This window comes from Marmota flaviventris, chromosome 16 (genome assembly GCF_047511675.1).
Source record: "Marmota flaviventris isolate mMarFla1 chromosome 16, mMarFla1.hap1, whole genome shotgun sequence".
NCBI lineage: Eukaryota > Metazoa > Chordata > Mammalia > Rodentia > Sciuridae > Marmota > Marmota flaviventris.
In genome coordinates, this window is record NC_092513.1 from 49,362,365 (window position 1) to 49,376,045 (window position 13,681).

General features: G+C 40.3%; 1 protein-coding gene across 6 annotated transcripts in view; it reads right to left on the bottom strand.

The window, feature by feature from the left end:
• Greb1l (GREB1 like retinoic acid receptor coactivator) overlaps positions 1–13,681 on the bottom strand; it is a 254,326-nt gene that overhangs the window by 49,975 nt on the left and 190,670 nt on the right. For all 6 annotated transcript variants that reach the window (XM_071602867.1, XM_071602868.1, XM_027942911.2 and 3 more), the window contains 4 exons: positions 12,478–12,804; positions 11,269–11,397; positions 10,564–10,698; positions 7,931–8,128 (listed from right to left, as the gene is read on the bottom strand). In XM_071602867.1, coding sequence (XP_071458968.1) covers positions 7,931–8,128; positions 10,564–10,698; positions 11,269–11,397; positions 12,478–12,804 — 789 coding nt within the window. The remainder of the gene's footprint in view (positions 1–7,930; positions 8,129–10,563; positions 10,699–11,268; positions 11,398–12,477; positions 12,805–13,681) is intronic.

Below are 13,681 nucleotides of genomic sequence, written 5' to 3' on the forward strand. Positions count from 1 at the left end.
TTCATCCTTTTAACCTGTCCCCAACAATTCTGAGTATGTTCTCACTTTCTGATACAACAAAATATCCCAGACTTGTCTCCACCTCAGAGCTGGAACAGTGGGGAATGGTATTAGAAGCTAAAATCTGGATGTGCTCATTGATGCTGGGATGTCACTGTTTGTAAGCTCTTTTGCTGGACAGAGATAAAAAATATATGAAGTCTTCTTCAAATTATGAGTTCACACTTACATCTCCAATTTAAATCTACAAGAAACATTCCTGGGACAGAGGTTGTAGCTCAGTGGTAGAGCACTTGCCTAGCATGTGTGAGGCACTGGGTTTGTTCCTCGGCACCACATAAAAATATGTAAATAAAATAAAGGTATTGTGTCCATCTACAACTAAGGATATTAAAAAAGGAAAACATTCCTTACTTTTCCCCATTCTATATTTGAGACTCCCTTCTTGCATGTGAGAACCTTAGTTTTCATAAAAATAGTTTAAAATGGTCACTATCACTCCCAAACCACTAACATACTAATTGTTTGCATTTTTTTTTTTTTTGTGCTTAGGTTATAACACATTGATAATGTACAGTAGGAGAACTGTGTTCAAAAGTTCCCTGAATTAATTATTTTGCTATGAGGCAATGTTATCATTGTAATATGCAGTTAGATTCACATATTTCTGTTTGTATTCAATTTTAAGTCTGCTTTACCCCCATCATTTTAATTATTTAATTTTTAAATAAGTAAATGATTTTTAAGGATGAAAAGTCAAAATTATAAATGAAGTTATACTCATTCTTTTCCTGTGACTTCTACCCCAGATTGATACAACTTTTTCCCATTAGTTTCTGGGTTAGCCTTCATGTTTTGTTTTCCAAAAATAAGCACAGTGGATGAAACTTGACAACATTATGTTAAGCAAAATTTCTGAACTCAGAAAGTAAGGATCTGTTTTTCTCTCATATGTGGAAGCTAGAGAAGAAAAAGAAAGGTGAGGGGGTGGGAGTTCTTGAAAATTGAAGGGAGATCAGTAGAGGAAAGGACTGGGGGAGGGAGGAAAGAAGGAAGGGGAAATTCTTGGGAATTGGCCAGATTACTTTGTTGTAGCATGTACATGTACATATACTTAACAATGAATTCTAGCATTCTGTATAATTATAATGCACCAATAAAAAATATGGAAAAGAATAAGCACAGAGGGCTGGGAATGTAGCTGAATGGTAGACAGCTTGCCTAGGGTACACAAGTTAGATCCCCAGGACCTCAAGGCAAAAAAATAAAAATAGGCACAGAGAATCTGAAAATGGTCAGAAGTGCTGAGAAATGGCCAGTCTGATAAAGATCACTTTTGTTCTGTTTTCTTATTTATTTAATTTGTTTATCACAGTTCTATAGGATTAAATAGAAGTTTATTTTCCAACAAAGCATGAAAAAATCTGTCACATTTTCCAATTACACAATAAAAAAAAATAGATTTCAGCCGTTCCCACCCAGGATACCAGTGGTGGTACCAGGAGGCTCAGCCAAGTCTTCCTAAATACTAAATCCTACTATTGACATGGTTGGGAACTTAGGAGGTATCATTCAGTCCTCTTTTATGACAATATGCAACTCACTGAGTCCTATAATGGCAGTAGTAAGGAATCACTGTTCCTAAAAGGTTATTAATCTCACCCTCAGGGAGCTGCCAAAAGATGGAGTCCCAGTCATGGGCATCCCTGAAGAAATAAATATCCATCTCTAAATGTCCCTAACAAAGACTCCAAGCAGCTAGATTGCAGCTATTTGCCCCCGCCTCACCTTTTCTTTACTGAGAAGCTACAGAATCCAAATGTGTTTACAGAACTCTTGAGCATTAAACTGTATCTTCTTTATGGAATTAGAAAAAAAACAATATCATTTCCTTTAAGGCCATCCCTCTAAAACATTAAAGAAGCAGCAATTTTTCTACAAACCAGGGACCTTGAAGGGGAATAAAACTTAGAACACGTGTCCCTTAACTTGTGAGCCCCAGTGCCATAGGCCATGAAAGTGGAAGACCTGTCTGACCAGCAGCCAGAACCCATCACTAGAAGGAGTCAATACAGTCTGAAGTCTACAAAAACTAATAAGAAGCAGCGTGCAGTGGCACACTCCTGTAATCTCAGGGACTTTGGAGGTTGAGGCAGGATGATTGCATGTTTGAGGTCACCCTCAGCTACTCTGTCTCAAAAAAATAAAAAGGGCTAGGGATGTAGCTCAGTGGTAGAACACCTCTGGGTTCAATCCCCAGTATCACAAACAAACAACAACAACAACAACAAAACAAACAAACAACTACCAAAAACCTGGCATTCTACTGATTAGGGTACCTGAGGGAAGACGCACTCGACCTGTACAAGAACAACATTCTAGACACACGCACTGTATACAACTCCAAAATCCTGCATACTGATAGACACACATAATGCCTACACACTGAAGGTCTGCACTCTTGACCAAAGCTGATTTCTGAAACATGTTTTGAATGAAAAAAAATTGTTTTTGCCTGAGGATTACTCCTATGCCTATCTGGGTTTTAAAATGTATTTTAATTTAACATTCAACTCACAAAATATTACAAAAAATTCAGCTCAGCAAATATTTATGAAGTGTCTGCTGGGTCATTGCCCAGATAGATAGACATGTTGCCTGAATATTCACTTTCTGGCTGAAGAGAAAGGTCATTCACTCATAAACACACAACTATAACCCAGAGTGTTGAGTGTCATGGCTGAGAATCTCAGGGGATCATAAGTAGCAATGCAGGATTGTGGAAGAAAAGCTGGGAAGGTTCTAGAAGTCAAAGGACCTGCAGCATTTAAAGGAAGGAATGGAGGTCATATGCTGCCAAAAGTTCAGATACAGACTTAAAAGGCACTGGTCACACTGGGGAGAGGGCCAGTCTGCAGGGTGCTGGGCATAGCGGAGGTGAGGACGTAGAGGTGACCCTGCACAACTCTTCCAGTCTGACAGGTGGCTAGAGGAGGGAGTTGGAAGGTTCAGGAGAATCAACAAAGGCTTGTTTTGTCTTTGAGAGTGAGCAGTTTTAAACTGATGGAATGAGTCCTTGAGAGAATTTGAAGATGGCATTTGAAGATGGCACTGGGAGAAGAGATAATCAATAGCTCAAGGTCCCTGAGAACAGGAGACAGCAGTATGTAGCGTGAGGTATGAGAGCCAGGCTTAAAGAGAGGAGGGCAGCCCTCCCATTGATCGGGAGCAAAGGGAAAGAGAGAGGTGTGTAAACAGGTTTCTAGATTTGAAGGCAAGACATGATTACCTGAAGTTTCTGGGGTTCTTTTCTTTGGGTAGGGGAAGGGGAAAGAGGAAACATTGGCATTTATGAAGAGAGAGGTTGAGGTGAGAGGTCTGAGTGGGTGAAATGGGGGCCTGCTATAGCTAGGGTGGAGAATGGGAGAGAGATCCAATGAAAGAGCCAAAAAAGAATTAATTGCGGCAACAATTGGAAAGGTTGAATCCCTCCTTCCCCTGCAAAGAGCCCAACACCTTGAGTACATGGCAAAGGAATCTGTGGTCTGGAACTGGGAACATAGGAACAGATGACTTCAGCATCCAGCAGGGTCTAGCACACGTCGAGGGGGAACGGTGTTTGACTAAGGAACTGCAGGTCCCGAGCACTAGGAAACTGCCAGGTGGTCCACCCGTAAACAAGCAGATATGTTCAGTTATGTTTGTACGGAGAAACCTCTGGTGTTTCTCTTCTATCCTGGCATCCTGAGACTTTTCCCTCTCTGAATCTTGTTCCCTGCTGTCTTTATCACTGCCCAATAAATATTCTTTTTTTTCTGATGAAATTTTAGGTGATCAACAAAAGAATATAAGATTGACGAGAACAAGAAAATATATTTTAGAAAGTAAGAATGCCTTCCTCTGCCTCTTCACTTCCCCTCCTAATCACTGCCACTTCTTAAAACTCTCTTATGTCCATTTGGACAGAGTAATCTACCTGTATGTCAGCAGACAAAACATATCTCTCTGGCTCTTTTATATTCATGTACGTGTTGAAGCACCAAATTCATTCATATTTCCCTGAGCACGATAAACGACACCCTTCCACCCAGCCCCCAGCTGGATACTGCCAGACCTGCTCCCATTTGCTGAATGCTCCCACCTGCACCATTTGAAAGCAGGGAGGACTAGAATACAGTCACTAATATTTCCTGTATTCCTCTCCCCATCGTGAACAGAAAATGGCTTACATTTTGATTGCATCAGTATCCTAGAGTTCTATGGGATGTGGAGTCTCCCTGAATGAGAAGAATTATGCTATAAATGCAGATTTTTAAAAAAAAGACCCTGAAACAAAAGCATTTCCTGCAGTCTGTATTAAATAATCCTTCTCCATTGCTCACCCCAGCAGATACAAGCCTACTTTGAGCAAGCTTAAAAATGTTTATCCTGTTGCCTTTCTCTTTTCACCTTGGAATTCCTTCCATAACATTTTCTTTTCCCTTCCCATGCTCCCTCCCTTCTCTCCTTCCTTTCTTAATTAGAATGCGAGTTGAGGTATCAAATGTTTCACTTTAGTGCTGGGTCTGCAACAATGCGATGGTTTCTATTTTCATCTTTTTAGTTTGAGCCACACACGGGCTGCCAAGGATGTGCCCTTTCTACATGACCTGGCAGCTCTTCCCTGCCTCGTGCTTTTCCCAGCAGGCTGGCTGCCTTCTTTAGGGAAGGAGGCAAAAGGAACCAGAAAGAAGAGACCATGGACATCACTTTTCCCTCTGCCCATTCCTTTCTTCCCCCTAGACTTCCATTCAAACATCAGCAGAGCACCTGATGGTGTCAGGCCCAAGACAGACCCTAACTCAGGCACGAGGCATCCAACAATGAAAAAAATGGTCCTTACTCACAAGGGACTGCCCTCTGTGACCTCAGACCAACTAAGCTCTCCTCAGTTGACATGATAAAATTGAAACCGAGTCAGTTGATTTATTGGGAAGTCTTTCTGTTTCAAGAGCTTGATAGTTAAGAAATGTTTTAATGAACAATTTCTCTTTACATCTTTTTTTTAAATATATGACAGTGGAATGCATTATAATTCTTATTACACATATAGAGCAGAATTTTTCATATCTCTGGTTGTATACAAAGTATATTCACACCAATTCATGTCTTCATACCTGTACTTTGGATAGTAATGATCATCACATTCCACCATCATTAATAACCCCATGCCCCCTCCCTTCCCCTCCAACCCCTCTGCCCTATCTAGAGTTCACCTATTTCTCCCATGCTCCCCCTCCCTATCCCACTATGAATTAGTCTCCTTATATCAAAGAAAACATTTGGCATTTGTTTTTTGGGATTGGCTAACTTCACTTAGCATTATCTTCTCTGTCTCCACCCATTTACCTGCAAATCTTAACATGTGTTTGGGTCTTTCTCTTCTGTCAATTGGTAAATGTTCCAAGAAGGTATTTAATTATCAATACAAATAAATTTTGGTGCAGTTAAAACATGAAACACTATGTATTTTTTTAAGAATGTTGCTTACAAAAGCTTTTCATGTCATGGAAAAATATGTACACTATGATGTCACAAAAAGATACATGCAGGGAAGACAGGCATCAAATGACGTATTAAGTCATTTGTTAACAATAAAATATTTGCAGTGGTTATCGTTGAATGGTAGAATTACAAATGCTTATTTTTTTTTCCCTGTTGGGGATTGAACTCAGGTCTTGAGAGTTTTAGTCACATACTCCATCACTGAGCTCTACCCTCACCCACAAGTGTTTAAATTTTTCTGTTATTTCCTTTATTTTTCAAAATAAAACCATAATTATTTTTCTATAATAAAATGAATAAAGTAATTTTACAGATAAATACAAATGACTATTTTTGTGCAAAAATTTTAGCATGTATGCCAAAGTTAGATGTGAATAATTTTTAAAATACGTTTTGCCTGAAACTTCAGAGTCCCAGCTTATGTAAGTGGTTAGATTCTGGTAACTTTCTAAAGGATAACATCTTTTTTCCCCCCAAAAAACAGTAATTTTATTTTGCTCACCAAAGTGTGGGGTAGGGACTCGGGTATGGTTGGGGTAACAATCTGAATATGCCTATTTTAGAAAAATCTGAGAGCACTGAGAAGGGAAAAGGAAAGACCTACACAACTGTTCCATCTATCAGAAATAAAAGGCTTTATTTAGGGACTTGCATTTATTAGGAAAGGTGAAAGTGCAGGTCACCTAGAGGTTATTTCAGGAAAAAGCTCTGCAGTTGATTTTGTCACTCTGAACAGGTGCTATGATGTGTTTGTTCAGATATGACTTGGGATATCAGATCACAAACAGGAAGGCAGTGAATGCCAATGGGTGTGAGTAAAACAGCTGAAAGAGAAGGCACTGCCTCCATGTATGGAAGCAGAAACCCCAGAAGAAATGAAAGGTCTGGCTGCTGGTTGGTGTCATGGAAGCCCATTCATTTCCCACAATGGAGGATGTTGGCATAAAGAAAATGCAAAAATGGCCAGTAGCTGAGAAAGCGTAGCATCCACTCTTGTTTCTGGAGAGGAGAAGGCATTTGACCTTCTCTTGCTTAATCACCTTCGGTCATTTTGTAACTTGGCATTCAGAAATTTAGACACTAAAAGAAAGATTGCTTCTGGACTTCCAGAAGTTGTTGGCAAGACTCTCCATGTGTCAGTCATGACCACCAAGAAAGGTTCAAGAGAGGGGGAAAACCTATTTTCAGCTTCTTGAGCCTCTAGAACTAACAAGGGAAGATTTCTTATATAGCCACACTACTCAAAGTGTGGTCCTCTGACCAGCAGCACTGGCACCCCTTGGGACCTTGTTAGAAATGTAGAATCTGGACCTTCCCCCAAATACACTGAAGGAGAATTTCCATTTTAACAAGATCCCCTGTTGTGATTTGTATATAAGATAAAGTCTGAGAGATACATTATAATAGGTGTGCAACATACAAGCCAAATTTTAAGCACTTCTGAATTTTTCTGCATCCTATTTTCAAATATATTGAAAATAAAAAAATTCTTTAATGTGGACAAAAGATTCATCCTCCAGCTAAAATCTGTGTGTGTGTGTGTGTGTGTGTGTGTGTCTCCGGTTAGGGTAATCAGAAGCAACTTGACATTCATAATTTCCTTTTCACACCTAATTTACACAGGCTAGCATTTTTCAGCTATCCAAATTTTCTCAACTCCTATGGTTTTCCTGCAACTCTAAGCAAATTTTATTTTTAAAAGGGATATTTCTTGCCACAATCTTGTAAAACTTTTGCTTCCTACTTTGTACTTTAATTTTTTTTTTTTTAGTTGTAGGTGGACACAATACCTTTATTTTATTTATTTATATGTGGTGCCGAGGATCAAACCCAGGGCCTCACACGAGTTAGGCAAGCACTCTACTGCTGAGCCACAACCCCAGCTCCTAACTTTGTACTTTTAATAATGAGACTTCTCTTTGATACACAGAGGAAGGTGCTCTGGTTTCTATGCTGAAAATGTGCTAGCGATATGTAAAATGTCCATGACTCTGCCTATGAGAACCTGACATGTGGGGGCAGAGAAGGAGCTCAGATGGCACCAACCCCACCATCCCCACAGGGCTGTCCTTGCCTTCATAAATTTCTCTTCATAAATGAATGACCAGATTTCCAGTCCCACTGATTACATCATAGATTTAACAGTATCTGGGAAACATGCCCATCAATTTACCCTTGACCATGAAAGGAAACAGGAAAAAGGTCAGAGTACTTTGAGGGAAAAGTTGGAGATAAACTCAAAGTAACACTTAATGAGCTTTTATGGTTTTTATTACTGAAAAACATTGTAAGTGTCCTCTAAACAACTGGATTAAACAAAAGACAGAGGTCAAAGGAAATCCCAGGCTGGACCTAGAAAGAATCCTCTCCGAGAGTTCACTCTTACCTGATTGTCGAACCCGTTGAAGAGTTTGCTGGACCAGAACCTCTGATCTTGGGACGATGATGATGAAGTCTACTTTGCTGAAGTGGCCGAGGTCCAGGCTCTGGCTGCCACTGTCTGCAATAGCACACACCTGGGATAAGAGTTTTCTGGCAACCGTAAGCTGTGGTTGATAAATTTGGAAGGTTTCATTATCTAAATCTAAAATTAAAAAAAAGTTATAAGAATAAGATTAATTTACTTCTGTGATAGCCACTATGAGCCATAAGGGGACATAACACACATGTTCTATTGCCAAGAATTCTCACTTGCTTTTCTCATTCACTATGAGTTTTAACAGATTTGCCTATTTTCTCCCTGAAAAGCTGGCTGAGAGGTGTGCTCAGGAGTTGGATGTAGGAGTTTTACAAATGTATTATTTTAAAATTGATGCACTGTCTTGCAAATGCCTACTTCAGTATCCTTTCCCCTGGCTCAGAGATGGTGGAGACAGACTGCACTGTCCCAGCTGGAGCCAGGATTCATCTGGAGAAAGGAGAGAGTTTCCAGTGTTTTTAGGAATCTGAGCACAGGCCAGTACCCAAGCCCAGCTCAGGGAAGGAGGTGATGCTGTAACTATGATAATGCTGAGTTCCTTTGTGCTTTTCTGAATGGCACCACGGTAAACATTACCTCTTTAGCAAGTCAGTTGCAACACATTCTGAAATTCCCCTCCAGACAACTTCGTCATGCAGACATGACCCTGACCTTTCTTCCCACTAGACTTAACTTTGCCAGTTCTTGTGACCTGGCAGACCTAGGTGGTGTAGTCAACGCCAGCACTGACACCAGTACTATCTGAAGAGACCTGACACATGACAGCCAGCTGGCCTCTAAACAGGTGATATATTACAAAACATTGTCCAGATACTCTATGCATGTCAGTAGCTTTTTTTTGCCAATTATAATCAAGCAAGTAATCTCTCATATGCACACATGCGAGCGTGCACATACACACACATTCTGAAAGGAACAAGCTTCATCAGCTTTTTTTTGTACTGGGGATTGAACCTAGGGTGCTTTACCACTAAGCCACATCCCTAGGATCCCCCTTTTTTTTTCTTTAATTTTTAATCTTGAGAGAGAATCTCCATAAGTTGCTGAGGCTGGCCTTGAATTTGCAATTCTGCCTCAGCCTCCCAAGTCACTGGGATTACAGGCGTGCGCCACCACAACTAGTTGCCAAGTTTTGTTTAAAGGCTGCTTTTTCTCAGGAACACATGTAGGCTCTTGGAACACAATCATAAGGCCCTAATTAACTTGTGCTCATTAATGTTTTCTAATAGCAAATTGCAATGTAGCTGAGGCAGACAGTAGTCACAATACCCTACCTACAATTGCAAGTGAAGATTGATACAGAAAGAACCCATTGGCAAAGTTCAAAGCTGCAAATTTTAATAGTAGGGTTGTGGATGTAGCTCCATTATAATACATTGCCTACCATGCACAAGGCCCTGGGTTCAATCCCCAGCACCAAAAAAAAAAAAAAATTTTTTTTTACCCACAAAGACTACCAGTCAAAACAGGTCTACAGGCCTGTCCTTCAATGTGGTCAGACTAAAACTTCCTTCGTTCATTTCCCACGTTGGATGGGCAGGAACTAACATACACACAAATTTATAGAATTAGCAAAGTTTGCAGTTTGCTTAATTACTGTGAAACAACATTTCCTAAACGGGGAACTGAGGATATGCACCTGGGGGTCTGTAAACAACCTGAGAATTTTTAAATTCTAAACTTGTTAACTTTTTGTTAACCATTCAAAACAGTTCATGTAAACACATTTTGGATCATCTGGATAGCTGCTTTCTTACCAAATACCATCCAGGACTCAAAAACACTTTATGGTCTGTATTTGTACTTGTCTTTTGGCCTGAGCTGATGCCAAGCCAGGCTGCTTTTACTGCCTGAGGCAGTCCTCACATAGAAACCCAGGGGAGGCCAACTCCCTGTCAACAGCATCTGATGAGGGTCTGTTTCCTTTCATTCTTCCTCTAGTTCTTTTTCCTGTCTTTTTCTATGTTGTCCCTGTCAATCAGTGAATTGGGGGAAGGAATTCAATCTAATGACCCACGGCCTTGTCCCAGACTCTCAGTCCCCCCTTGGGCCCCACTGGCAAGGCAGCTGACGGTGCTGGTATTGCTGCTGCCTTCCAGGAAGGCCTCCCTCTCTCTGAGATAATGTGGGTTTTACAAGTTAGAGGAGAAGTGAAGGAGCAGGAGCCAGGGGCCCTGCACAACCTGCAGTCTAGTTTCTTTCAAGCCGTTCTTTGAAGCCCTCAGCAAGTACAACGACTCCCTGGGCACAGCTGGTAAAAACACTGAGGATCCGGTGAATCTTCCAAGGAAAAAGAGACCATTTGGGGATAAAGTATTTGGTTTTAATTTTAAGAAAGTTTTACTAAGAACAAGGCCTTTGATCCAGGCCACGCCAGGGCAAGGCATTTTTAATTTGAACCTGATTTACCATGTAGACAATGAGGAAAAAGCCCTTTCATGGTTGATGAGAGTTGAGAATGCCTCAAAACCCTAAGTGACTGAGCTTCAGTAATGTCTGTCCCAAGGACTGACTCCCTCCTCAGCCTGAAGTGACATTACCCAGATTTTGTGTGGGAATCATAGCAGCAGCCTCCTGAGGCGACACACATTCATTAAGATCCCCATTGAAAGGGGTGACCACACTGTCTCCTCTTCTTTGTTGCATTTTTTCTAGCAGCTTGTCCAGGTCATCACCTATGTCAAAATAAAGTGGAGATAAGAAGGTTACAAGAAGTGAAAGGCTTGTATGGTTTTTATCTGTCTCCCAAATTGGGTCATTAAGATTTGTGGGTCAGCCAGCAATTTGTGTCAGAGTTCATACTTGGCCATCTCTCCATGGAGTCTCTACAGCAAGAGCTGCCCTCCTTGGTATTTACCTTGTGGGTGTCCTGCTTACAACTGACATGCTTTCTGAATAGGTTGTATCTCTCTTGACGTCCATAATATTCAAAAGCAGGAAGAATGGAATTATTCTGTCTCCACATGACATATCAGAAAACTTGAGATCCAGGGAGAGAGAGACTTGCCCAAGGTCACTCAACAAAGTCATGGCTGAGCTGAGGCTTTGATTTTAGTACTGACTGTCCTTTCTCTGGACCCCATGCTGCTTCCTGTGGTGTTAGTCACAAAATACTGAGGATAAACCATTCCAAATGAAAGATCAGCTGGCAAGCTTAAGCTCCATCCTCATCTTGACAGGCTAAGATTTAAATTCAATCACACAGCAAGCGGCTGGCAGCACTGCTGAATCTTACCACCACTCACCTAATGACGTGGTTTTGAAATGTGATGCCAGGAAACTGACCTTTCCTGTGATGAGCTCATAACTAATTTCTTTCAAAAACTCACTTGTGGTGAGCATGCTCTCTGCCAGAGCCCGGGACTGATGCTGACCTGAAGAAAAGAGGACAAGAGATGACTCATCAATGGGACAAATGATCACTGGAACATTACTTAAAATAGCCGCAATGGGAAACAACTAAAGCTTTAGCTATAGAGACTTGGGATAAGAAAATCATGGTATGTAAAAAGATGTGGACAATTAAGCAGCATTTGAAATGTCACTCCGAGGACTACAGATAGCCTCAGAAATGTTTATAATATGATAATAAGTGCTGTTGGGATAAAATGATGTACTTTATGTTTATCACTGTGAAAATGTACATATACATGCATTTAAAGACTAGGGAAGAATATGGAGAAACCTTATAAAACTGTGTGTTTGCATAGTTGTAATAAACATTTGTCTTAAAATATAAACTTCCATTATTCTTGCAAATGAAAATGAAAAAAAAAATGAATATATCACGCTGCCCGGTGAAGCTTTCAAAAAAATACATATAACACAGAAGATAGGCAGGCTGACAGGTTTTGCCAAAGTGAGGGTTCTTAGCCACTGTGATCGGAAGAGATGAGTGCCATTCAGTACAGAAAGGTGAGAAGCACAGTTTAGTCCAAATGGCTACACAGGGTGGTGCCTGATTTAAAAATCAGCACAGAGGGGCAGGGGGGAAAAAGACTGTACATTTTGTAATGTACTAACTTTCTGAACATCTTTCGAGTTGATGTTACAAAATAGACTATTCAGGGAAGAAGGGAATGCATGAGCTAAGTTTCTGGCAAATTTAACTAACTGGCATTGACCACCTGTGGCACTGGCTTTATCACATGCTAGGGTGGTAACATTTCTAAAACCTTTTAAGGCAGAAGTTACATGAGACAACGGTATCTGTTACTAGGGTGAGCTTTGACAGAAGGCTCCCACAGGAGCAGCTGACAGGGGCACTGGCCAAGTTGAGGGCGACAACACTTGCTCTGAGGAAAAAAGGAAAAGTTAAAATTAGTAGGAAAAATCCAAGTGGAAGCAATCAACCAGCAGCTGATCACGTCGATACCTGAAATACCCAATGACTATTTTTCAAATGGATGGATGATTAAATGATGCATTAAACAAACAGACAAAACATGACTCACCTAACACCACTACACAAAATTCATTTCCTCTGATTTTCGATGTACAAATTGCCACAACATAATCTGGTAGCTTCTGGTAGTGTCTCATTTCACTGAGAATCCTCAGTGTCTCTGAAATGCCCTCCGCCAAAGAGTTTTGGGTCACAATCACATGAACCAGATCTTGAGACACGCTGGCAATTAATCTAGCAAGCCAGGGGAGTTGTCCTGGAGACACAGGTATACATGGGGCGCCCATCTGCAGAGCTCGCTCTCTCAGAGTAAACTCCTGCATAGCTTTGAGCATTATTTGCTCAAATTCTTCCCTGAGAGGTATCTGATCAGGACCTATAGTGAAGAGAATTACAGCTAGAATTATAAAAATCACAGGTAGGAGAGAGAAACACCCACCCATCCACCATTCTGCAGTTCTCCTAAGCCTACTGTACTTGGCAAGTAAACACCTCTTCCTACAGTGGAACCACATATAGAGCCCCTACTATTTCCCATGTGAAATTTCTTCCTCTGATGGCCTCAATTTTTTTAAAAAAATCAAATATCTGTTCTCCTTTATTCTATGTCAGATTTCTATTCTCCTTTATTCTATGTCTGATCTTCAAAAGAGAATATACAAGGAGAGAGAATTAATTCTATTGTATGCCCAGGGAGATGGGCATTGCAGATAACATATTTTTGAAACATATTAACCTTGGCTTTGTGGAAATTGTTAATGACCAATAAAACAAGACGCCAATCTGCTTGTTTATAATCAAAGTTAGGCTCCATAAATTTCTCATTTTATTCCCAGGCACTTTGAGAAAAATATTTTCATGTATTACCTCTCTATTTAATTTTGACAATACTATCCACAGGAAAATTCATTATTTTTCATTCCAAAATTATATGTTAAACAGTCTCACACTTTCCCCAGATAGGGAATGCTTTCATCATCTAGTTATTCTTCTGCATTCTGGATTGTTAAATGTGGTATTTGGCCTCTTCCACAGCCTTAGAAAAAACAAAGCTTATACTGCAGACTGGTAGACCCTGGAATTCAGGGGATTTTGTTACTTATTCTCTTTAGAAACTCAATCAATCTTTAGAACAAAATAAGCAATTCAACATTTGACTTCCAAGAGACACAAATAAACTAAGATTTCTACATTTACTTTAAATTAAAACCAGTGACAGTATATTCACTCCTGGTATTCTGTCATTTCTTTTG